The following is a 25,741-nucleotide window of genomic DNA, read 5'->3' as shown; positions in this document are numbered from 1 at the left end:
TTTTAACTGGATTCAACAATTTTAATTATTAATGTTTTGTTTGGTTGTCTTGCAATAGTGTTGTATAAGTTTGAATTGCTGTACTAAATTATGGGCAGCACGGTGGCTCAGTGGTTAGCACTTCTGCCTCACAGTACTGGGATCATGAGTTCGGTTCCCGACTATTGCCTTATCTGTGTGAAGTTTGCATGTTCTCCCCGTGTTTGCGTGGTTTTCCTCCGGGTGTACCGGTTTCCTCCCACACTCCAAAAACATACTAGTAGGTTAATTGGCTGCTATCAAAATTGACCCTAGTCTGCGTGTTAGAGAATTTAGACTGTAAGCTCTGTTCGGGCAGGGACTGATGTGAGTGAGTTCTCTGTACAGCGCTGTGGAATTAGTGCCGCTATATAAATAAATTAATGATGATGAATATATATGGATGATTAATGTCTTTATTATTTGATTGTATGTATATGTATGCTGTATACATAAGGCACCGTACTCAGATTACATTGTTGTTTGTAAAAAAACATAATTCAATGTCTGTTTCTTTTTGAAAATACAGTACAAAATAAAAAACATCTAAAAGAAAAACAAATGTCAAGACAAGCGACCAGGCTCAAACAGGTTCAAGCTGAAACGGTTTTACATAAGAATGCTGACTTCAAATTCAAACACAGTAATGTTCACTGTACAAATAAAAAGAAAAAACATTCTAAGTACAATAAAATAAAGTAATTTGAGCTTGAACAGGCATCATTTTTTTTACCGCCAGCAAGTTTGAGACCCTCAAACCGTCCAAATTCATTCGAATTTCAAACTGCTTTGCATAATTTGATCATCTCTACTAGTGAGTCTATGACATGAATTTCTTGATTTCCAGAATATCACAGTTTGTAAACCCATGTTTTAGTGAATCCAGATGCATATAATTAGAGGATGGAATTCAGTCTTTCTTATATGTTCCTTTTAATTGTAGAGCTTAAATAAATATTGTGCAAAACACTTACTGCCTCGCCCAACACTGAAAGGCTAGTCACTAATCTCCACATTTTTCCATAATATTCCGCACGTGAGGCAATCTATAAAACAACAACTTAAAGATCTTCTAAAAAATACCACAAACATTTTTCCAGAACATTAAATCCAGGAAGAATTTTTCGAGGGGCTGAGGCTGTGCAGATTCATGATTCACGGTCTCTGAAACTGCAGACTATGGGAAAATGTGATACACATGGGACGTATCTGTAATGAGAGACAATTGCATGGTTCCAATGAGTCTGGAGGAAAACATTCAGCCTGTGCTCGCATCTCAGAAATAACGGAGCTTGTTTTATTACACCCAGGAGTTTGGTTTTAGCTATGTCTATGGTGGACTGCATGGGCTTGTGTGATATTTATATAAATGTCTTCAAAAGTTCTCTTCATATCCTACAGCAGCACTAATAAATTGGAAGATTATCTTTCTACGTTTAATGGATACAGTTCTTTGGGGCATATTTAAGAAACCACGATAGTGCACTAAACCGTGAAATTAAGGTCCCTCTGTGTCCTCCGCATATTTATGAAAGGTGCACTGCAGCAGATATCGTGGATATCTGCTGCTTTGCATTCCTCTTCGCTTTTGGGAGCAGTCACCATTCAACAGTATGGTGACTGCTCCTGGCCGCAATCTAACAAGTTCCGTTTTTGTTTTTTTTCGGAAACTTGTCATGAAGCTGGTGTACATTATCATAATTTAAAAAATCCAATGCTGTCAGCTGTGCTCCAAAGAGCAGAGCTGGACAGCGCATGTGTGGAGGGATCACATGATCCCTCCCTGTCACTCACCGCTCTCTCTCTGCAACGATCGTTGCAGAGACAGAGCAGGGATCTTTGTGCGAAATGCACATGCGCAATTGAAGGATGAAGAGGAGCGAAGAACACCTGGAGGAGATCCTGAGACAGCGCGTCCCGAAGAGGGGGTAAGTATGATTTTTTTTATCACAGAAACAGCAGTTTTTCGGAACTGCTGTTTCTGTGATCCGTTTTTATAAATTTGAGAAATAGTTCAATCCTTATCCATGCGATAAGGATTGATAACTATTTTTCATTTTTGCCGATGATTGATAAATGTGCTCCTTTGTTACTTCACTATGGCGTTGCGCAGAATTCCGCCAGTGAAAAAGCATGTATATTTTGTTGTTAAATTAAAAAAGTGGCATAAATATGATACATTTCTTAGAACTTAAAAATAAAGTGCTTGTTACCAGGAGTGGATTTTCCTTTCATCGGGCAATCATCCTAAAAACTATGCTGGAAATGCAATATTAAGAGTCCTTAAAACATTCAGAAACAGCAAATATATATAAGTATCGGAGCAATTTAATAAACGCAATGGGGACTGCGATCTGGAGTGACTTATCAAGCTCCGAAAAGATGAACCTTTCGTAGCTTGTAGTTTGTAGACGGTGTGAACAGCATTATTAACTGAACTTTATGACCATAGTACCGCAGTAGTTAATGACGTTTTTGGAGCGTGCGCAGTATTAGTGATGTGCATGCGCTGTCAATTCACCCGGGGAGAGAATCCAGAAGATGCCGATCAGCAAGCCACGGAAACTTCAGTCTAGAGTTATTGCTGGGACATCCCCTCTGATAGAACCTTTATTATAAACTGGACCGGATTGCATCTATTATCTCTGAGACACAGGGTGGCTAAGTGGTTAGCACTTCTGGCTCACAACACTGGGGTCATGGGTTCAATTCCCGACCATTGTCACACATCCTCGTCCGCCTTGCACACAGGTAAGCTCCCTTGCAGACGATAGGAGTCTGGAGGGTTTTCCCCTAATTGTGGAATCTCCAGGACATTCTGGAGGATTATATCACTGATCTAAGCATTAACACCAGCATATAGGAGTGATGTGACATGGATGCTGGAAGATTGTGGTATCAAACACACTTCTGTATGTAACAAGTTTCACCCATCCATCTTTTACTTCTGAGGGAGAGACCGTTCTTTTGCCTGTGAAAATTATATAGATTCTTATACCAGTGGTTTGTGGGATTTAGGAATGGCATGTCACAGAAACTGTTTGGAGAAAGGCGGTAGAAAACACTGTTTATTCTGAAAGTAATGTTATTATTAGGAATCACAAAATACCATAGTCACGTGAATGCTGTGTACTTACTTGGTGTAGCACGGTGGCTCAGTGGTTAGAACTTCTGCCTCACAGCACTGGGGTCATGAGTTTGATGGCCTTATCTGTGTGGAGTTTGTATGTTTTCCCTGTGTTTGCGTGGGTTTCCTCCGGGTGCTCCAGTTTCCTCCCATACTCCAAAAACATACTGGTAGGTTAATTGGCTGCTATCAAATTGACCTTAGGCTAGGTACACACTCGAGTGTTTTCATCCAATAATCGGGTAAATCAGTCGACATACGACTGTTCGGTCGGAAGTCGAGTTAAGCTGGGTACACACTACAGAAATTTCGACCAACTTTTTATGCCGAGCAATTTTACATGCGATCGATGGTCCGATCGCTCGGTCCATGGACTGCATACACACTAGCCTTGTTTAGGATGATAAACGGAAGAGCGGACGTCCTTTTAGCGACTTTTTACAGCCATGTTGTCATGAACAATGATTTAAATTCCGTACACACTGCAGCAACATTTTCGGGGAAATGTACGAGATACCGAAGACAGCATAAAGGGGCGGACCCTGCACTATAGTTAACTTGAAACTTTATAGAGGATAAATGAAAAATGAATGCCAACAAACATCCAAAGGGTAATAACCCACGTGCTTTCTACACGTGTAACAGTCTACAGCCAGACAGGTGCAATACACATCAATACAAAACACATTGATGTGCAGATTCCGCACCACGTGGGACTGTGATTGACATCAAAAATTTACATACACACGCCCCCCAGGTCGAGGAAGTATCGGAGGATTGTCGTGGATCCGTCAGAAGTTCATACACACTGCACAGCGGAAACGAGATTGGAACGAAAATATTAAACGGTACGACCAAACAAATGAGGCGAGAATCATCCACTTGGGCAGACTTTCGACCATCGTGTAACTGTACACACTGACCCGACTTTTGAATGAGCGGTCGTATGTCGGCAGTTTGAGCCGATTATTGGATGAAAACGGTGTAGTGTGTACCCAGCTTTAGTGTGTATAGTGACATGATGGTCGAAAGTCCTTCCAAAGTGTCGATTGTCGGCTCATTTGGTTGGTCATACTGCTTAATATTTTCCGACCAATCACTGACTGATCATGTAGTGTTTGACGCTGAGAAAGGTAACTGAGAATCATACAAGAACTTGATAAACTGTGAAAAAGTGTGGTCAAAGGCACTGGGTACAACTATGTTTTGAAGAAGCATCCAGGAAGCCTCGTCAAATGCTTTCTCAATGCCAAGGCTCAGTAGCCTCTCCATAGAGGAATGAGACTGAAACGCTGCCAAAATAGCAGCAATCGCGGTACTAACTCCTTTGACAGACTTCTATGTGTGAACAAAAGTTGATGGGGCGTTAGAAGACTAGGTAGAAAGAAGCGTAATCTGTTGGCTAGAATTTTGGAAAAGACTTTAAAGTCTAGGTTAAGAAAAGTAATTGGTCTGTAGGGTGAGATCAGCTCCAGATTCATTTTAAGTTTCAATATAAAAATTGGATGGGCTTCAATAAAAGTAGACTAAAGGGGGCATTCGTTATGCAGTTTTTGGTACAAAATAGTAAGAAAAGGTCATATGTGGGCTTAAGATTTTATAGAATTCAACATTGAATCCATCAGGTCCCAGTGATTTATTATTGGGAAGCGTTGAAATGGTACTTATACTTATTACTTCTTCATCGGTGATCAACAACTCACTTTGAGCTGAGGTAATGACGGTAATCTTGCATCATGCAATATTTTAAAATGTAAGGCAGGGTCATCTGGGGTAACAATGTAAAGCTATTCATAATAGGTGTGAAATGCAAAGACAATATCATATTTTGCCTGTTTTTGATGCCCTTTATCTGATTACGTTGTTTCTGTGTTTTTATCATGTTCACGAGTAGTTTACCCGATTTATTTCCCCATCTTTGTTATTATACTTTGAGTAAACCAGTTTAAGTCAAGCATTGGAGAGTTAGATGCTTTCTAAGAGCGAGCGTAGCGTCATTGGGGTTCGGCATATAATTTGTAAAAGCGTTGGTCATGGCTTTGTGTAAGAGGTCATATTTTTTGTGATAGTCTTATTTTCTCTTGGTTAATACAATATCACTTGACCTCTCACCAGAATCCCAGTGAGATAAATTATCATCAACGTACTCAAGTCATTTGGAAGTTAAGAAATCACGAAAATCCTCTGATTGGTTTAAATAATAGGGAAACCTCCAAGTGAATTGACCAGGAACATCTGTGTGGGCCCTTTGCGTGATAGAGACAGATCAAACAACAATATGCTATTAATATTAGTAGTTTGTAGCCTGGGGATCAGTTGATTATCAATCAGGAAGTAGTCAATCCTCAAAAAGGTGTGGTGAGAATGGGAGTGAAAAGTGTCTGTATTATCAGTGGGATTACAGGGCTTCTACAGGTCAGTAAGGGTGTGCTTATTTCTCAAAAGGTGTCTGCGCTCCCATTGGGAACCGGCAAATTGGGGCAGCGGGTGCGATTTGTCCAAGTTAAGGTTAGCAATAGTGTTGAAATCGCCACATACAATTAAATTGGGGGAGTCTCGTTGATGTAGAAGTTCGGAAAGTGAGGTGTAAAATTCTCAATTTTGGGGAGTTCGTGGCATAGATATCCAACAAGGTAAACCTTTCATTGTTGATCACCATGGCTTGTAACATCATACTGGAGGTGCCAGCGAAAGAGAATCACCACACCTCTTGTTCTTATGCCTGTAGGGTGCAGAAATACATCTGTTGATCCAGGAGTCGTGCAAAGTGGTACCCTGTGAAGCCAACCAATGGGTTTCCTGGTTAAATGCTACAACTGGCTTAAGAGATATAAGATGTGTAGAGATTTTGCGATGTTTAAGTGGGCTATTCAGTCCCCTACTTTGCATGAAACAAGGTGGAGACTACGAGGAGGGGAGTGACTGTGTGGTGTGCGGGACATAGTAGGGTATCCTCTAGCTGAGGGAAAATGTTGTTGACCATGATGAACAATGTGACGGTTGCTATGGCCACGCCTGGAATGTTGTAACAAAACAATGTTACTCCAAGCATACAATTTTACAAATCCTCCAGAATTTGTAAAAGGGAATAAAAACAGTAGCGGAAAAACAACAATGTAATACATATAACAAGAGATACAAGATGTAAGGAACCTTAGCATAACACCTTTGAAATTGGTGACCTAATGTCTTTAAGTGTTGCCTACAGTATGTCGATCTGACCCTAACCTATGAGCTCTCGACAATTATAGTATAGTTGTCCTTACAAATCCGCAATGCTTCTACTTGTAACAGATCATTGAGCTCTGGTCCCTTAATGGATTCTGGGAGCCTGATAAACACTACAGCTATGATGGTTTTCTAGGTCATCGACTTTGTCAGTTAAAAAGTGAATGGTTTCCTTTGAGAAAGGATAAGATTAAGGGCTTCAGTGTGGGAGTCCTCAATGTCACTGACCTTCCGGTCAAGGTCTGACATACAGTTATCATTAGTATCAAGGCAAGAGGCTATGGAAGATAGAGAGGTCTGTACAGAGGCAATGGAGGTCTACATTTCCCTAAGGTTTTGTTCACGTAAAGGCATAATAATGAGAGACATCTCCTTAGCCGCGTCTATAGCGGAGGGAGTAGTTAGCATACTAGGGGAGAGCAGGCTGTCTTCCCCTGGAAGATAGAGGAAGGGGATGCCGGGGAGGATGGAGTACATTCCTGTGGTTAGTAATCAGGGGAAACCTGTAGAAACACATTGAAAGTATCCAGTACAGTGGCTGTGAAGAAATTAGTCCATATGCAGTGTCTGATTACTGTGCTGGGGCAACAGTCACTGAAGAGGTAAATAAATAGGTCTTGTAAGAGGACAGCAGCTGAATGATGCTGGGACGATAATGTCAACAGTGAACACTAGGTGGCAATAGTGAACCAAGCAGATGTAAACTGTCCCTAAGAAGTAATATGGGTTATCCAGATATGTCCTCAAACGTAGTCCAACATAGTGTAGACCATATAAACACAAATAGGGTAGTAATATACACATAGAAGTCAAGTCGTAGAAGTAAATTGGATCCCGAGTAAATGATATCACAGTAGAGAACAAGGTTATCTAATTACTGACAGGAATGAGGATTGGTAATCCAGAAGTAATGTCAATCGGTGTATAACATATAGAAAATGAGGGCCAGCAAGAAGAAGTCAAGCACACTGAAAGAGACAGAGTGTTGACCTCTCCAGGGAGCAGGGAAAAAGTATAGGGCACTGAGGCATCCACTTACATACAGTTAGTAAGAAGATGTCCGCTGGGATCTCATAGACATGGGAGCAGATGTCACAGTTCCAAGTCCATTAAGACAGTCAGGTGTCCAGGGAGAGCCGGTGGAGGTCCATCCACTACGTGGTCCACCACACGATGCTTCCTTCAAGGAGAGCATGGAAAACAGCCAGAGGAGCTCAGGAAAGGTAGGTAGAATGACAGAGAAATGTTGACAACCTCAGAACTTCTCTGATCCAAGAGGGCCTCAGGTTTTATCAAGTCCGAGCGTTGTCTTTGGGTTTTGGCAGAAGTGGTAGTGTACCATAGGTATAGCAGTCAAAGTGATATGGTTTTCAGTCCGAAGGAGCTGGTGGAGCCAGTAATCAAGTACTGTAAACAGTAGTATCAAGATGGCTGACAGCGACAATGTGGCGCTCGACCCCGGGGGGAGGTATGGCAGGGAGCCGGGCAGGTGGATGCTCACATGCCTGCCGGTATCTCCAAGCACCCTTAGATGAAGTTCTTCTTAAGGTATCTTAAGGTTACGTGTAACTCAAAATATGAAACAGCAGTGGCTTCCTCAGAGATGAGGACATATGTAGGTGTATTACTTCAGACATCGAATACTGTTGCCACATCTGATTTCCTGTTGACTATACTGCTATTGACATCAAGCGGGGAACTGTCCAATTACTGCAGGGACAGAGACATCTGACCACTCACTAATTCAATGCATAATATTATAATTTTCAAATTGCCACATCATAGAGGGGACAGTGTAGGTACATACTTGCAAACAGGACTTTGATTAATGACCTTAATACATCTGCTTTACCTGGCTGCTGTGAAGAATCCCATAGCAAGTTGAATTAACTGTGTGATGAGACCTATTGACTTTAGATCAGGTGGTACACATCATAAATAGCAAAGAATAGTGCATTAACTAATTGCTAATACTGTGTCCAGAAGCTGGCACTGAACTACGTGAAAGGTCAAGAGCATTAAAACAAATCCACACAAACAAGATGCATGCAGTAAGACAAGGAGTAAGCTGGATTAGTATGTATCACCTGTCCAGCTGGTGTCAGGCACCACGACACAGGGTGAACATTTCTAGAAATCAGATAGCAGGATTCATAGTAACAGGACATCGTGACAAGCAGTGTCTCTGAAATACAACAATTTAAGTCAAAAGGGCTGATTCATCAAGGCATGCATCCTGAGCGTAACGTGTTTGTTTAAACATGCACGTAAATCAGCTCTGCACACTCCTGAATTCAACAAGGAACAAATCTGATATGTGCACGGATGAATTCGGGTCTGCTCTGCTCTACAACACAAGACACTGCAGAATACGGCCAATAGCTATGTGGAATATAAATTTGCAAAAGTACACACAGAAAAAAAAAATTTTAATTAATGTCACCTGTTAATAATACAGGGCCTGGTTTATTAAGGAAAGTTAAGCAAAAAAACTGAGTAAGTTTTCTTACTCAAGTTTTCTGGACAGAATCATGTTGCCATACAAGGGCTGCAAATTAGTTTATTATTTTGCACATAAGGAAAATACTGGCTGCTTTTTCATGTAGCACACAAATACTTGATAGCTTATTTGTAGTTAATCTAGGACATGCCCTACCCCAACTATAAATCTGCCATGACATTTTAAATTTACCTCCCCCTCCAATGCAACATGGTTTTGCCTTACTTACTTACTTACTTACTTACTTTTTCTTAACTTTCTTTAATGAATCGGGCTCATAGCCATTAATGATAAAACACTACAAAATAATTTAAAAAAAATATTTTTGTTTTCCCCGAAATACATTTATTAGGATGATCTTAATGTCTACTGAACATAATTATGTTTTTACAGTTGCTCGTGATTGCAAACATATTATAGCATGCATACAAGACTGTCATCACCAGTAATCAGCACTTAGACGAGACCTGTAGCCGGAACAAGATTGACTTTGGCATGCACATACTGTACATTGACAATGAGCGAATGCCATTTCCCCACCCCGTTCCCTCCCAGAAATCGTTGACTGTAGTAAGTGCCCTTTGCTTATGAAGCTGAATTGCTGCGTTTAGTTGTGTATGGTCCGGTTATGGCCATGCACAGAGTGATTTTACGCATGATAGGCAAAACATCAGCAGATATGTGCCTTGATGATCAGGCCCAATGTTATTGTGCATATCATGGTATTGTTAACACAATACTTATTTTCTAAGAGCAATACAAACACTTATTCATATGCCCATCTCTGTGAGTGGTAGTGTCCATGTATGCAGAGGATTGTGCCACACATGATTGTATCTGTATGTTCAAGCTGATTGTTAACAACTGGAGCTACACATTAATCACTTGCTTGGAGGACCACCTTCTACATGTTTAGTTGCTCAGTCTTTGGGCCAAACAGCAGGGTCACATGGAGCCCCGAGCTCAGTGATCAATGAGCGACCTCAAACACAAACATGGAAGTTGTGCTTGGGAAGTATACCAGGGACCCGGGGTCATTCTAATTACAGATGCGGAGAACAGGAACTAACAGCAGAGATTTTACAGCTAGGAGGTGCGTAACCATTTCAGGGACAGGCAGCCGGTTTGTTCAATAGATATTCGGTAAACTTCACATTTTGTTGGAGGAGCAGGTTACATCTTGAGGAAGGAAATCCCAGTAGTTTCTTAGCATGCGCAGAGCTATTACGATACGGCACACAAGCGGACATAAGTCTGAACATGAATCATGTCCAGAGCTATTGACCCCGTTCCCTGTAAGGAAGGCATCCAAGTAATTTTTTAAACCCATCCAAGGATTCTGCTATTACTACCCCCTCTGCAATGTACAGTATGTAACTACCACTGAAAAATCTACCATGTTAGCAGTGAAAACATTATTCCTTCAGTCTCAATACATGCCCCCCTTGTCACCTATACAGTCCATTCTTGTCAGACAAATCTTTGTATTATCCTTGAATATATAAAACATTAATATAGTCACCTCCAAGTTATTTTTTCCCCGATGTAAACAGCCCCAGGTTGTAAGGACTTTCACTATAATTGAACCCCTCCATTGCTTTTATGAATAAGATCACCCAACTCTGAACCCTCTCAAGTACCCAAATGTCTTTCTTTTGCACAGGCACCCAAAGCAGTATGTCATATTATAAGATGCTGTCCAACAAGTGATTTATATAATGGCAAAATTACACTTGCTTCTTGTGCATTATATTCTGAAATATACTGTAGATAACAATTTTATAATTTTATTCACAAAGGGAGAGTCATGACTAAAAAAATGCAGCCTAGCTCTGTAAAGTATTTTCAATACTGTATCTTATAGCAATCTGGGAAGTACTAGTTCTAGGGGAAAAAGTACATAGGTAGAGTACTGATTGAATGATAAAGGATAGTTATAAATGGAGAATATTCAGACTGGGCTAAAGTACTGGTCTCTCACATGGATCAATATTGGTCCCTGTCCTTATTAATCCCTTTACCAATGACCTTGTGAATGACCTTGAATGTAAATTGACATTTGCTGGTGACACTAAGCTATGTAGGTTTATTAACACATTGCAGAATAGTAACTTGTTACAGAAACATTTAGACAAAATGCCAAACTGGGCTGTGAAATGGAAGATTACATTTAATGTAGATGTAGATTTGGAAATATGTACCTTGGTCGTGGTAATAACTAATCCATTACATGGATTGAAATGAGAAGAAAACTGAGATGGAAAACTTGAGAGAATGCTGAGTAGCAGCACTCATTGCCAGGGAGCAGCTGCAAAGGCGAATACAATCCTGGGAAGCGGGGTAAATAATACATTGACAGCTAATACAACCACCAGCATGCCCTGGCACCCAGGGTCTTGTGGCGCACCAGAGAACAATGTAAATAGAACTCACTCGCAGATTTTCAAAATCATTTAATAGAAATAAAACCCCTCTCCACGCCACCCTCTTTAACCCTCTTTATTTTCTCAACCAGGGACAGGCTGGCACAGCTGGCATGTTGCTGTAAAAGTTCTGGTCTTCGTAAAATAAATCTATTGTTTACTTATTACCCTACACCGACCACAGCAGGGGAGAGGGGTTAATCCTAGATGGGTCGGGCACATTTTTTTTTTTGCAAGCCCGATGCCCCTAGGTAAATCAGCCCCGTGCTGGCTGGGCCTGAATTCGTACTGGCAGGAGCTGCTTGTCACCATGGCAGGAAGACCCCACACTGAGGGTTTCCCTGCTTCGGTGGCTGGTATAACCTAATGCTGGTTTTGGCATTTTTGGAGGCACTCTCATTTTTTAAAAATTATTGTTCATTTTTGACACAAAATGCTGATGATCATCAGGCACATCTACGGCTGCTGCCCACTCTACATACTACATTTTGGAGTAGATTCAATTCCCTGTTGTTCTTAAGAACAACGCGACCCGCGCACTATTACCTTTGCTACGGTAATTTCAACGCAGATTTTTGCTTGCGGCTCAGAAAGCTGCGAGCAAAAATCAGTGGAGGAATTCCCGTAGTAACAACAATAATGCGCAGCTGTTACTGTAGTAACGGTATCTACCCCATGGAGTCTAGCGCATTCTTACTGTATTTGGGCAATGCCAGTTTGCCCCTTCCCTCTCATGTTTCACCTCTCTTTGTTCTTGCAGATGTAATTTCTCCCACTGACATAGATACATTCTTAGGGGCCGATTCAATTCGGCCATATCAGTGTAGGAATAATGCGGCGCTAATTGTATTACTGTCAATACAGTCATTTTAACCCAGATTTTTGCTTGCGGTCCGAGCAAACATCAGCATTAAAATTAACGTACTAACGGTAAGACTGCACACATTTACCGTAGTAATAGTGCTCCTTAGAACCAGACAATGGAGAGGTCCTTACCTATAGTAAGCCGCCCTTCCAGTAGAAAGCAATATTCTCACAAGTGCTTGGATGCCCCCAGGACTTGAGCTCAGAGTAGTAAGAATTTATTGCAGATGCCAGGTAGCAAAATGAAGGGAGACTAGCAGTAACCGGTACACAGAGAAACAACACCAGGGGGTAAATGTATCAAGGTGAGAGTTCTCCCTACGCCAGCCAAATACAATGGAGACCCAAAGAACTGTAGAGGGTTCCTGAACCAATGCAGTATTCACTTTGAGCTACAGCCGACTAATTTTCCTACAGATCGAACTAAGACTGCCTATATTATCTCCCTTCTATCAGGACAAGTCTTAGCCTGGGCATCTCCCCTCTGGGAGAAGTCTGATCCCATTCTGTCCAACATCAAGGTGTTCCTAACCCTATTCTGGAGAATATTTGACGAGCCTGGGAGATCATCATCTGCCGCTGCCGACATCCTGTGTTTGCGACAGGGCCAATCATCTGTAGGACAATACGTGGTCCATTTCAGAACCCTTTCATCGGAACTCAAATGGAACAATGATGCACTAGTGGCAGCCTTTTGTTTTGGCAAGGTCTCTCCGACCGCATTAAGGATGAGTTAGTCACACGAGACTTGCCCACTAACCTGGATGAACTGATCACGTTGTGCAATCGAATTGATCTGAGGTTCCGAGAAAGAAATTTAGAGAAAAGGGGTTCAGAGTATATCAAGCCACATCATACACCTCAAATCCGGTCTCCTTCTCCCCCTTAAGGAGAACCCTCAATTGGGCAGGACCCAGCTCTTGCCAGCTGAGCGTGAACGGAGGGTCAAGCACAAAATCTGCATCTATTGTGGTGCTTCAGGCCACTATTTGAAATCTTGTCCCCCAGAGGTCGGGAAAACGCCACCTCCCAACCAACAGTGAGGAGGATGGCTTAGGAGTTACTGTTCGTCCTCCTCAAGCTAGAGACTGTGTTCTCCCTGTGACATTGAGGTGGGAGTGAGCAGTGGTCACCAGAGACAAGGCTCAGGTCAGAGGTAGATCTAAGAGGGTGAGTGGGAAAGTATTTTGAGATGAGATTTGAGATGTATAAAGAGGTAAAGTTGTTGTGGGCTTGGTAGGTAAAGGTGAGTAATTGAAATCGGAATCTGGTGATCCCATGGACGGCAGTGTGGGGATTTGCAAAGTGATGCAGTGAGAGAGGAAGATCAGACCTGTGTGATGCAGATGGTGTGTAAGGTTTTCCCTTGGGTCATAGAAAGTGTGAAATGTAAACCTTTCTGCAGGGTATTACCAGGAGTCACGCAGGATGTGAGATTTGTTGCTGAATGCCAGGTTTCCCCCTGGGTCACATATGGTGTGAGATTTCCTTCCTTGAGCTAGGTATTCCCTAGTGTCGTGTTTACAGTAAGATGGATGTGGTGGATCTATCTTCAGGGGAGATTAGTATCTCTGATCAGTGCAAACGAGCCAGGCAGATTCTTCAATAATCCACGTGTTTTTCAGTTCAGTGTCCAGATGGTGGCTTGCATGGGATTTGTGTTCTTTCTAAGTCCAAGTGTAGAAACACAACAATGTATTGTATGGAAACAGGTGCAAAGACGGGGAAAGCATTACAGAAACCATTAGTTCACAGGTCAAATTATAAACTCTCTGCCAGTTTTCTCAGCTATTCGGGCTTGTGAAACAAATGCTGTGCACACCTCGTTGTCATATTGTAATTAGAAATGTAGATGTTAACAAGAAAATAATAAAATCAAAATTTTCATCACTACAACTGAGATAAAGGCTCAGCATCCAATATGTTTTATTCAAATGTCACAAAGTTCTAAAACTGTTTAACTAAGGTCAGAGGTCACAGTAAATAACCGACAACAGACGTTTTTTGTAGTAGGGCTTTTGCACACAACTGCCATTGCATTAGTCCCTATTGTACATAGAAATTTTCATGTGCAGTGTTCACCTATTTTCCATCAAGCATCCTGCTTCATTTCCCATTACCTTATAGAAAATAGTCCCACGCTGCACAGACCTGTCATTGTGTACAAAGGAGTTTTGCACAGTGGTCATCATAATAACTGGCTCTCCTGTACTTGAGCCCTTACATATAGTAAGAGAGAGAGAGAGAAAGAAAACTGGGTTATGCTTTATAATGATCTGTGTTTCTGCATTAATTTAACCTAAATGGGATCTGCCCTTCATCTAAGTGGTTATAGTGATACCAGTGTTTGAAGTAGAAACATAGATGTAGCGGTATAGACATTTTGAAGTGGCGGTATGAAAAAGGTAATGGGAATGTCAGTCAATGGAATTTGATAGTCTTACAATGTAGGCAGTAGGAGAAGTGGCGGTATGGCATACCACCTTATACACCCCCACTTCGACCACTGAGTACTACAATATTAAAGTAACACACAAATTGTACATTATCTTGTCCTTATTGAACACAATGATCTAACATTCACTGCCTGCTGAAAAAATGTAAGTGAACCTTTAGCCTTAGACACTGGCTATAGATCCTTTAGCCATAGTTGCCTACTCTCCCGGAATCTCCGGAAGACTCACAAATTTTTGGGAGTAACTCCAGACTGCCAGGAGAGCAGGGCAACCTCCCGCATACTGCCCGCGTTGTTGGTAAAGTGGGTGGGGGCGGGTCTAATTGCAGCATATTGTCCCCAACCCCTGCTGTAATAGGCCGAATTTGGTTCAGTTTAGCAGAGGGGTGGGGCCTAATGATGTGATTCACATGACCACACCTTCAAGACGCAGCATGGAGATCTCCCCTCCTGGAGGCGAGATCTCCAAAGTTGGTAAGTATGCCTTTAGCAACAGTGACTTCAACCAGATTTTTCCTGTACTTAATGATGAATCATGTACTTGGCACATTTGGGACTATTCCTACTTTACAATTACTTGCACTCATTGATATTTGAGCTCAGATACATATTCTTACAAAGGTGTAAAGGTTCTATTGCATGACTATGATTGATGATATATTAGATCATTTATGTAGTTAAAGAGTCCCAAGAATGTTGACGCTCTACATTTGGTCAGGTTTCCTCCCACAGTCCAAAATCATACTGATAGATTGTTTATCTTCTGACAAAATTGTCTTTAGTGTTTGTGTAATAGAGAGTTCAGAGTAAGTTCCACTGGGGCAAGGACTGAAGTGAATAGATAAACATTCTCCGTAAGAGCTGTGGAATATGTTGGCGCTATATATATAATGGATAATAATAATAACCTGATTCTCTCTCTGTGAATTCCTAGCTTGATGTCAGGGTTGGCTGCCCTTGACGCGAAGACATCCAGTCGCCTGGGCATTATCACCATTGCCTACTACCTGTGGACCACCTTTGTGGCTGTTATTGTGGGAATCATCATGGTATCCATCATCCACCCAGGGGGTGCGGCCCAGAAAGAGAACACAGGACACAGTGGGAAGCCGGTTATGAGCTCGGCGGACGCTCTGCTGGACCTGATCCGGTAACTGCGCAGCCCGTGGCTGAGTTATAATGTAAAACTCAGCAGGTTCATCAAATGGAAGAGGTTTGTCAGAGGTTGTCCAAGGAGGAGTATATAGCACTGAGTGTTGAGAAAATTATGCAAACAGTTCTCTGATTCTGTAGATGACCATATTTGTTACATGCTGTCCCTATGGCTCTTGCTCCATATAGTCATTCCCTGAAACCATATATTTGTAAGTAAGCAGTTTTATCTTAAACATAATGGTCTCTATATACTAACGTACATAAGAGCCCCACAACTCCATATGTAATATATAGGCATTACATATAATGCAGTTCTGAGTATTACTGTAATGGGAAGAGGGGAGGGAGTGACAAGCGGCATGGTAATGATTCATCTCATTACCATACGTGCTTGCCATTGGTCTGCCATGACTCCTTCTCTGGCCATGCCCCCAATGATTTGATTAGCCACCCAGGAAGCGTATATGCAATAAAGAGTGGGAAATCTCCTCCCTTTCTTCCACATTTGCTTTGATACATAGACATCATTGCTTCTTATAACTCCTCCTATTGAGGTGCAAGAGGGGTGGAGCTAAACCCAGGTGTGCAAAGTACTGTCATAGTATATAAACATTACATTTATAGAATTGTTAGGAAATAGTCATTCATAACTTACTTAACTGTAGCTTGGGAAGGGGGGGGGGAATCTTCTTTAACCTAAATGATTTTAATAAAAAATTTACGATAACCTGAAAAAAATAATTCTACTTTTTGGACTGCACTGCTATGTCTACTCTATGCTTCGCTCAGCTCCTCGTACCATCCAGTATAAACTTCTGCTCTTCCGCAAATGGCACCATGTAGCTTGACTGGCAAAATATCTGTACACCAGAACAAATCAGCCATGTCCCTGTTACCCATGGCTCCAGTAGAATGTTATACATTGTATTAATAACTGATTCTAATGTGGGGATAAATTGACCATCTAATAATTAGTATGGCCACATTTAGATTTGACGCTGTCCATGGCATAACATTTTAAAACATTTTCTAGGGGCCATTTGCCGCTGAGCCGGAGAGCCTAGGATAGTTACATGTAATACAGTCTCAGCGTATCTTGGAGCATTACAATTCCCAGCATGTCATGTTTCCCGAATGTGATAACAGTGTACTTTTCTGCATTCTAAATATTCCTATTCAATAAATACTAATTTCTAAAGCCTAAACAACAAGAACGGATGGTAAGAATTGCATCTAACATGCAGAAAAATAGGAATTGTATTGTGCAGTTGATCAATACTGAAAAACAGGGACATCTTCAGGGATACATAGAATCTTGAAATCTAGAACTGTACGTGGAAATTAGTAAAAGTTGGCAACTAATCTTCTCTATTATTTATTAGTGGGGAAAATCAGGTGATTGGTGAAAGCTTAAGAATAGAAAATTGAAAACAGAAAAAGTAAATAAAATCCACATAAATCCATCCATTGTCTGCCCCTTCAGCAATGTTGCCCTAGGCATGTGCCAACGGTCCCCGTTTAGCTACAGGTGTATGTAGGAAGTCTGAAATATTTACACATTCTTATACATTCTGCAGTAGGAAAGTGCCGAGCGGACATTACATTTGGTCACACCCATGTTACAGACGCTATAAAGACTATGAGAACAATCTACTTTCATATATATATTCTTTATACAGGGAAAAGGCCCAGATTAGTGGACATCATGCATAGTCCCTGACCTCGGATAACACGCGTGTAGGGATGGAAATTTGTTTCCTCTACTAAGCATGCTTAGTAAGGACGGACGTGGTAGTGATGGCCTTAGCACACAGGTCAGAGGTCATCAGTACAAAGAGCCAAAAGTCAGGATCACTAGCAAGCACAGTCCCTAAACAAGCCAAGGTCAGTAACGGATGGTCAGAACAGAAACAACTGGTAGAGACACAAAGACTGGACAAGCTCAAGTAAACATGATGCTCAGGCACTGAACAGTGGGTCTGAGCGCAATATACAGTTAAAGGGACATCAGCTGGCCTAGATCTGCCACTATAAATCACACAGAGACAACCAGCAAAATGGCAGAGTTCTGCAGAATGCGGATGTACTGCATATGCTTCTGATGCTTCTGAATCTATATTGGTAGTAGGCATCTTTATGTGTTATACCAGCTATGCATTTTTATCATATTGGACTGCATAAAGAGCATGTGTCTGTATTATTGTAGAGCATGACTTCTTTATTTTTATTGTGTATATAACATGAGGGGATTATGTTATTTTACTATTCTTAAATATTTGTTTCTTTGATACTGAAAACTATTTCAATTCCTTTTACCTAGGAACATGTTTCCTTCAAATCTCGTGGAGGCAACTTTTAAGCAGGTGAGTCAGACTCTACATGATACCCATGTGTCACTGAAATTCAACATTTACACTATATAGGAGAAAACGCAGTGTATGTATGAGTGTGGCTCGCTTGAGTGGATGTAATAAACCTACTGGACAGCTAGCACCACGTTGAGCCTCTTGTCTCAAGGACACTTGTCCTACCCTTAGGTAGCTGTCCCAGATGAAAGCCAGAATCTGCATTTTATTTTATATTAATCAATCATATATACTTATCTTTCTTTTAGTACCGCACCAAGAACGTGCCGGTGGTAAAGAATGGGAAGACGACTTCCTCGGAGGGTATAACTCACAGAATCCTCATCTATGGGATCCAGGATGAGAATGGATCACATATACAGAACTTTGCCCTGGATATCACCCCGTCCCCCGATGTCATTTACAAGTCAGAGCCTGGAACCAGTGAGGGGATGAACGTACTGGGCATTGTCATATTTTCTGCCACCATGGGTATGCTGTGTCTCTTTCTGATACAAATTACAAATTATATTATTTTTGGTAGAACGTGACGGTGTTGTACATTTTGGTAATATACAGTTATGTCTAATTTACAGCTCAGCACATAAATATCATGGTCCGACGATACTTTGCTGGAAATTTACACCTGGCAATATTACCTATTATCACATTTATAACCCTTTAATTCACTTGAACTTTTCCTCTTTTCCCCTAAAATATTAACGGTCACAATTTTCCATTGTCATGTTCTTTTCATCCACCACCAACAGTGATGATTCCTCCTTGCCTAAAATTCACTCAGCTTCATCTCCTAATTTAGGAGTCTACTAAACACCAGAACAAACTTATTGAGAACATTCTTAGCTCCACTATTTGTTTAATTCCTGCATCCTAGAAATCCACAAGTCCACCAGCTATTTCCCAAGTGGTCACATGTTTTTGGCAGAGATTTCAAATGGGGTATCTGACTAGCTTTTTGAGGAACTCCTCTATCTCCTCTTGCAAAACCCGGGCTCCTCCGGTTTCCTTTCATCATCATCAATCAACCCTCCAATCTTTTTTGACTATTTTTCTATCTTTATTTGGATTATAGTGGGTTGTAGATAGATATCACAATGTATCCATTGAAGTAAATGTGGATTTCTTGAGACTTTCAGTGACATTTGTACCATGATACACCACAGAAACTGCCCATATGTAGACTATCCTTGTACCACGTTTACTGTAAAAGCTCCTCTTTGCAAGATTACAATCTTGGTTTCAGGGTTCTCTTCAGTCCCAGCATTGTTTTTCAAAACCATCACTAGTTCCGACTGTCGGGTATTCCTTTATTGATTATATTTTGAAAACATAGACCTATTACATCGTGAGGTGTGTGGTGAAATAGTACAGCTTACCTGTATCCTCAGGGATAATGCTGGGCCGCATGGGAACAAGCGGAGTCCCTCTCGTCAGTGTATGTCAGTGCCTGAATGAATCCGTCATGAAGATTGTGGCTGTTGCTGTGTGGTAAGTTTGGCGTTCTTATGTGATATTTGGGGGGTGTATTTTCTCTCCATTATTCTTGATTTAAAAAAATCCCCCCCTCCCTTCCCAACTCTGCTTGACATCCTAAAAATAAAAGTGATAGTTTTGACTTTACAGTATTGATAAACCGAAACGGTGCTCACGGTTTCCCTATTCCCTGCAGGTACTTCCCTTTCGGGATTGTCTTCCTTATTGCGGGCAAGATCCTGGAGATGGATGACCCCACAGCCATAGGGAAGAAGCTTGGATTTTATGCCATCACTGTGGTGTGTGGTCTAGTAGTGCATGGTCTCTTCATCCTCCCCCTCATGTACCTACTTATCACCAAAAAGAACCCCATTGTCTTTATCCGAGGGGTGCTGCAGGCTCTGCTCATAGCCCTGGCCACATCTTCCAGGTATGATGGTGTAATTACAATGTTACTCTGCATAGACCATCACTGATGCTTCTTATTTAAATGGAATGTGTCAGATTCTATATTCTTCATGCTCCTCTGTGACCCTCAAGGTATGTCTGGCATCTGTAAAACAAAGCTGGAGTATCTAGTTTCTTCTGGCTAATATCATATTAGCTGGAGGACTGTTAATATATTCTGCCTGTTAAAATAGAATTTTTTCAAAATTTTAAGTAATGAGATGTCAGTGCGGGATCGGTATGACGTGACATATTCAAATCGGCTGTAGACAGAAAGCAGTGACAGTAATGGGTCTCAGAATGGACTGTTAAATCTGATATCCAGAGAGATCCGAAAACCAGAACGTTATAAAAGGTATAATTACAGCTGCTTGATGATCATATCATACATACATACATACATACATATATTATATAACCAAGCATTAGGGCAGTTTTCAGTCCTTCAGGGGAAAAAAAAAGATAAATATACTATATGCAAATTTTTGATAGGCGCGTGGCCATGTAAATTGTAGTGTAATTCAAATAATGGCATGAACGCAGGATGGGTTTGGAACACAAACTAGGGCTGGGCTGGTCTGTTCTGTGAATAGTTACTACAGTAACTGTGCTCCTCCTGGTTTGCACCACATTAAAAATAATATAGTATATAATAATAAAGTAAACATTGTTTTGAATGTAATACATCCCCATTGACCGGCTGTATAAACCACTCAGCATAGTATAATAGAGCTTTCTAATTGTCCAGCATATAACAAATTCTAAAGTGTCAAACATATAGTGCAGGCCTTAAATGTCCAGTAGATTTGATGGACCCAGAGGCCAGCAATACACATACCAGGACACCCCCTTTGATCTCTGGTGCAGCCGCTCATCTAACCAGGAAGGGTGAGAACAGTAGCAGGAGCCAGCAACCTGAGCTCTTATTGAGTAAAGCTGGGTACACAATACAGGTGTCAATCACACAATAAACCCCTGTTAGTTCCGATATTGCATTAGTGTGTATACTCCAACGATCATGTTTTATCGAACCAAAGCTCATCGTATCGCTTGATTTGATTTTATAACCGGACTCAAAATCTCTATAAATAGTGACACAATGTTAGACAAATTCTGAAGGAATCTGCCTTTTTATTATTATCAAATAGACCACAGGTTGACTCCTGGGGGTATATTTACTAAACTGCGGGTTTGAAAAAGTGGAGATGTTGCCTATAGCAACCAATCAGATTATAGCTGTCATTTTGTAGAATGTACTAAATAAATGATAACTAGAATCTGATTGGTTGCTATAGGCAACATCTCCACTTTTTCCCTGCAGCTTGATAAATTTACCCCCTAGTATCTTCTGCCCTCCAAAACTCCCTGGTAGTAATAAGACCCAGGTCTTTGGTGGTATCTCTGGTGCCCCGTTCACTAGGCAAAGTTACATCTCACAGACAGTCCATGTTGTGGCTGAGGTGGACTGCACTAAACAGAACCACTAAGCAAAAATATCTTCACTGACATTTTAATCCCACTGTCATAAAATACTCACACATGGCAACCATAATGGGGTACATTCAGCGGTTAAAGTGGAAATTTTGGTCTAGAAACTAAAGCTTTTCAACAAGGGTGGCACACGGCATCGCCGAGCCCCATAGCAAAATTTGGGGGATGGCCTGTCGAAGTTGATCCACCATCTCGAGGCCCCTGCTCTCCTCGAGCATGTGCCACTGCTGCCCATGCTCAGAAGAGGCCACCTTTCTGGTCTTCTGAGTATGAGGCCTCACAAAGATGCGCTGCCTCCGTGCATACTTAGAAGAGTAGAGGGAGGGATTCCCTAGCAGGCTCATCAGTGAACAATTTGTGTTAGATGGTTTTTAATATATGGGATTCATTGTGGCCAGAGGTAGACAATGGTGTGCCATCAGTGTTTGGATTCAGCCTCCCTTTCCCAAATTACCTTGTCTTCTGGATCAGGATCACAAAGACATACCGCTAATAACGCCCACCGAGAGATGTCATCCTGGGATGATGAAAACCAGGGAGACTTTTACAGTGTGCAAAGCACACCATGGCGAACAGTAAACATGGACATGGTTTACTCAGCCAATATAATACATGAAAAAATATTTAAGATAAAGTAGGTAATAAAATAGAGGATAAGTCTGAATGTGATCTTATTATTTTCTGGAGCAGCCGGATCTCCCCTGCATCACACATCTCCTCCACACAACACACGGTGATCTCTCAGCCTTGTACCAAAGACCAGAAGTGTCTATAACACATGATCTCCCTCCTCCACTGGGAAGAGCTGCATGATTCCTGCTTATTTCATTACAGCAAGGAAAGGAATTTTTAGGCACTGTTTTATTAGTCATTAGGGTAATAATGGGTCACTGGTCCTCACAATGAGGGGTTATTGGGGTGTTTGAAGAGCATTTTATGTGTAATCTGAGGGACATGTTGAATTTGAGAGGTGAGTGGTGTTTTAGGACTGGTGGGATATATAAGAGGTGTTTTTGAAAATTGGAGCTCTACAAAGCATTTTGGGGTGTTTTTGGTGGGTGGACATTGCGGGTGTTCTGAGCAGTATTTAAGAGGCAAGTGTGGGTATTTCTGTGGCATGCGGGATCTATTTTAAGGGAATGTGATGTCTCTTTCTTTAATTAAATGTATAGTTTTAACTTATTTCTGAGATAAAGTGTAATGTGTGGCCCTTTTGGAGGGTAGAGGGCCCCACATGCAGTCATTGACGTGTATCATGTCACCCCTCACTGCAGTAAGTGTCCTGGTCATATTCCACCCCCTAGATATACTGCACCCCTCCCATACTCAATGTCAGCAGAGATTACACAGTGAGGAACAGGGGATGTTAGGAGCCGTCTGGGAAAGAATGAGGTCATTTATAATGTAGCTTTGCATTAAGCACTGTACTCGTAATTATGACGGGGGTGGGGGCTTATTTGTAAAATCCTATGTCCTGAACATTCCGAATAATAGATCCCTTCGCTGTATGTACTATATTACACAGTGTACCAGTGATTCCCAACAGTCTCATAAATTAAATAGTTCTACTTTGTTTTTCAGTAGGAATATGGGGCTCAGTGTAGCTGGAGAACCAGGTGTGAGTTTACCCTCTTTCCCTATGATTTTGTCTGTATTAACTCTTGGAAATCAGAGCGGAACAGTGATTGTTTTTCGGGTCCATTTCCCTGGTCATTCCCTGAAAAAATCTCTATTCATGTTTACTCAGTGGAACTTTTAGTTTATAGATATCACATCCACGTATATATGCGTATCAAATAAAAAAAGCTATATAACAAACTTATAGTTCCACATGACCTCCTCCACCTAAGTTGTCTCCTTGGAGAGGTGAAAGGGGAAGAACAGGGGCAGAGAGGTGCAGGTAAGTAACTGGGACACAATTTGACGTGGACACTTGTGCAGATACGCCTTTTAGGGGGTGTATCTCTTGCTGGTGCATAGATACACCATGATGATGATTACTATCAGCCCATAGCTGCTGCTGATAGGCTGATTGTCTATTGACCCCTCTAGTACTGAAATCATTAGAGGCTGTTATTATATGAAGTTGCTGCCCCCTATTCACATTGCTCATCTGCCATTTCCATTTAGGCTAGTGCAGGAAATAATATTCCCTTTGGATTTTACATGGGAAACAACAGATGTCTGTATTTAATTGAATTTATATTTGTGTTTGTGTTTGTATTCAATTACATTTTGTATTGAAAATGAGAATTCCACATTGATTAATAACACTGCCAAGACAATATTCTCTCTTGTGTATATAACACATCATTATATCATTACATTGTGTACAAATGAAAAACCTATATAACTTTAGAATTTACCAAGAACAATGGCAAACCACTTCTATACTTTATTTTTTTTTTTACAAGCATCTTTTCCTATGTATGTTCTGAGCATATACGAGTCCTCTATTAGATGACCCCCATTATAATCATACTTTAAATTGCCACTAAACCTAAAATACAACTTTGTTTGTATATAACTAGTAACACAGTCACAGGAGCAGAACGGGGATATTTTGAGATAAAGCTGGGATTTTGGGGGTTGCATTTTAACCTATGCACAGCACACTTCTTGTCAGTAATCCTTTGGAAGAATACTGCTGTCTCTTTCAGCCAGTAAATAAACATCAATAACTTTCCCCTTAACTGCAAAGCAGTTGTGAATACGATGCCAAATATCTCAAATCGTAAATGTTACAAAAGTCTGATAATATTGAGTGAAAGTATATTTTAAGTCTGATTTTGGTTTTCTATTTTTTTTTGTACATTGAGCTTGTTGTTGAGTTTTGAGATGCTGTGTAGATTCCTCCGTAATTATCTACAGTCGCCCAAGGAGAAGTGATGTCATGTGTGCACTAACGGCGCTCTACCTGTTTTATATTATGTTACATAATGTTACTCTGGTTTCCAACGTTTTAACCCAGCTGTTTTTTATTAGTTTTATTTCACAGCATGCTAAAGTTAAATATAGTACTGTCACGCTTTTAATGCTTTACTGAAGGAGGGCATAAATTCCATTTGACATATGTGAAAGTTTGTGGTTCTTTCAAAATTTTACTTACGGTAAATCAAAGTTTGGTAACACTGAGCTAAATAATAAACCGGAAATAACTTTGTTGGTTTTTTGTTTACTTAATTAAACCTCTTCATCCCACAATTTATTTATTTTTGGGGATGTTTCCTTTTGAAAATCTTTGTTTGATGGCAGGCTACAGTTCTGCATAGCTCTGGAATGGGGAGGGATGTTAGATGTAGTGCACGGAAGCCTAAGGGGTATATTTATTAAACTGCAGTTTTGAAAAAGGGGAGATGTTGCCTATAGCAACCAATCAGATTCTAGCTGTCATTTAATTAGTACATTCTATAAAATGACAGCTAGAATCTGATTGGTTGCTATAGGCAACATCTCCACTTTTCAAAACCGTAGTTTAGTAAATATACCCCTAAAAGTTCATAGATATGGGTCACTGAACTGCATAGATAAAGAGGTCCGAAACTGCTCCCAATTATGCAAGTTTTGCTTTACTATTTCAGTCTTTTGTCCAAACCCATATATATATATATATATATATATATATATATATATATATATATATACTCGGTTGTATGTGTGTAATTTTTCATAGAATGCTATTATTACCTAATAAAACTTGTTTGCAAGTTGTGAGGAATCTCTTCTACTTTATGCACATTGCAGGTAGTTTCTTGTGGGGCATCACTACGACAATCCCTATCTCATCACCTGTTTGTGTCTCCTTAGTTCTGCCACACTGCCCATAACATTCAAGTGTCTGCTAGAGAACAATCACATAGACAGACGTATCGCTAGGTTTGTGTTACCGGTTGGGGCCACCATCAATATGGACGGGACCGCCCTGTATGAAGCAGTAGCCGCCATCTTTATCGCACAAGTAAACAACTATGAGCTAGACTTTGGTCAGCTCATTACCATCAGGTGAGTCACTACCCAAAAAAAGCTAACTATTTAGAATAGTAAAAAACTATTTAACAGCAATTGAGAGCAGCGGAAATTCGCTCATAAATTGCCTGTGCAAATAAACTAATTAATTTTCCACTGTGATAGACCATAGCTGAAAAATCACCTATGTATTAAAACTCAGTGTACATTGCAATTACTTTTTTGAAA

At 40.8% G+C, this 25,741-nt stretch overlaps 1 protein-coding gene across 1 annotated transcript in view; it reads left to right on the top strand.

Moving 5' to 3' along the window:
* The window catches only part of SLC1A7 (solute carrier family 1 member 7), a 60,249-nt gene that overhangs the window by 24,205 nt on the left and 10,303 nt on the right, over positions 1-25,741 (top strand). Inside the window, exons 3-8 of the mRNA XM_075182105.1 lie at positions 15,550-15,765; positions 18,091-18,133; positions 18,385-18,607; positions 19,525-19,624; positions 19,806-20,039; positions 25,355-25,549. Of these exons, the coding sequence (XP_075038206.1) occupies positions 15,550-15,765; positions 18,091-18,133; positions 18,385-18,607; positions 19,525-19,624; positions 19,806-20,039; positions 25,355-25,549 (1,011 nt within the window). The remainder of the gene's footprint in view (positions 1-15,549; positions 15,766-18,090; positions 18,134-18,384; positions 18,608-19,524; positions 19,625-19,805; positions 20,040-25,354; positions 25,550-25,741) is intronic.

Source organism: Mixophyes fleayi, chromosome 8 (assembly GCF_038048845.1).
Source record: "Mixophyes fleayi isolate aMixFle1 chromosome 8, aMixFle1.hap1, whole genome shotgun sequence".
Lineage (NCBI taxonomy): Eukaryota > Metazoa > Chordata > Amphibia > Anura > Limnodynastidae > Mixophyes > Mixophyes fleayi.
This window is presented reverse-complemented; position numbering and strand designations above follow the sequence as displayed.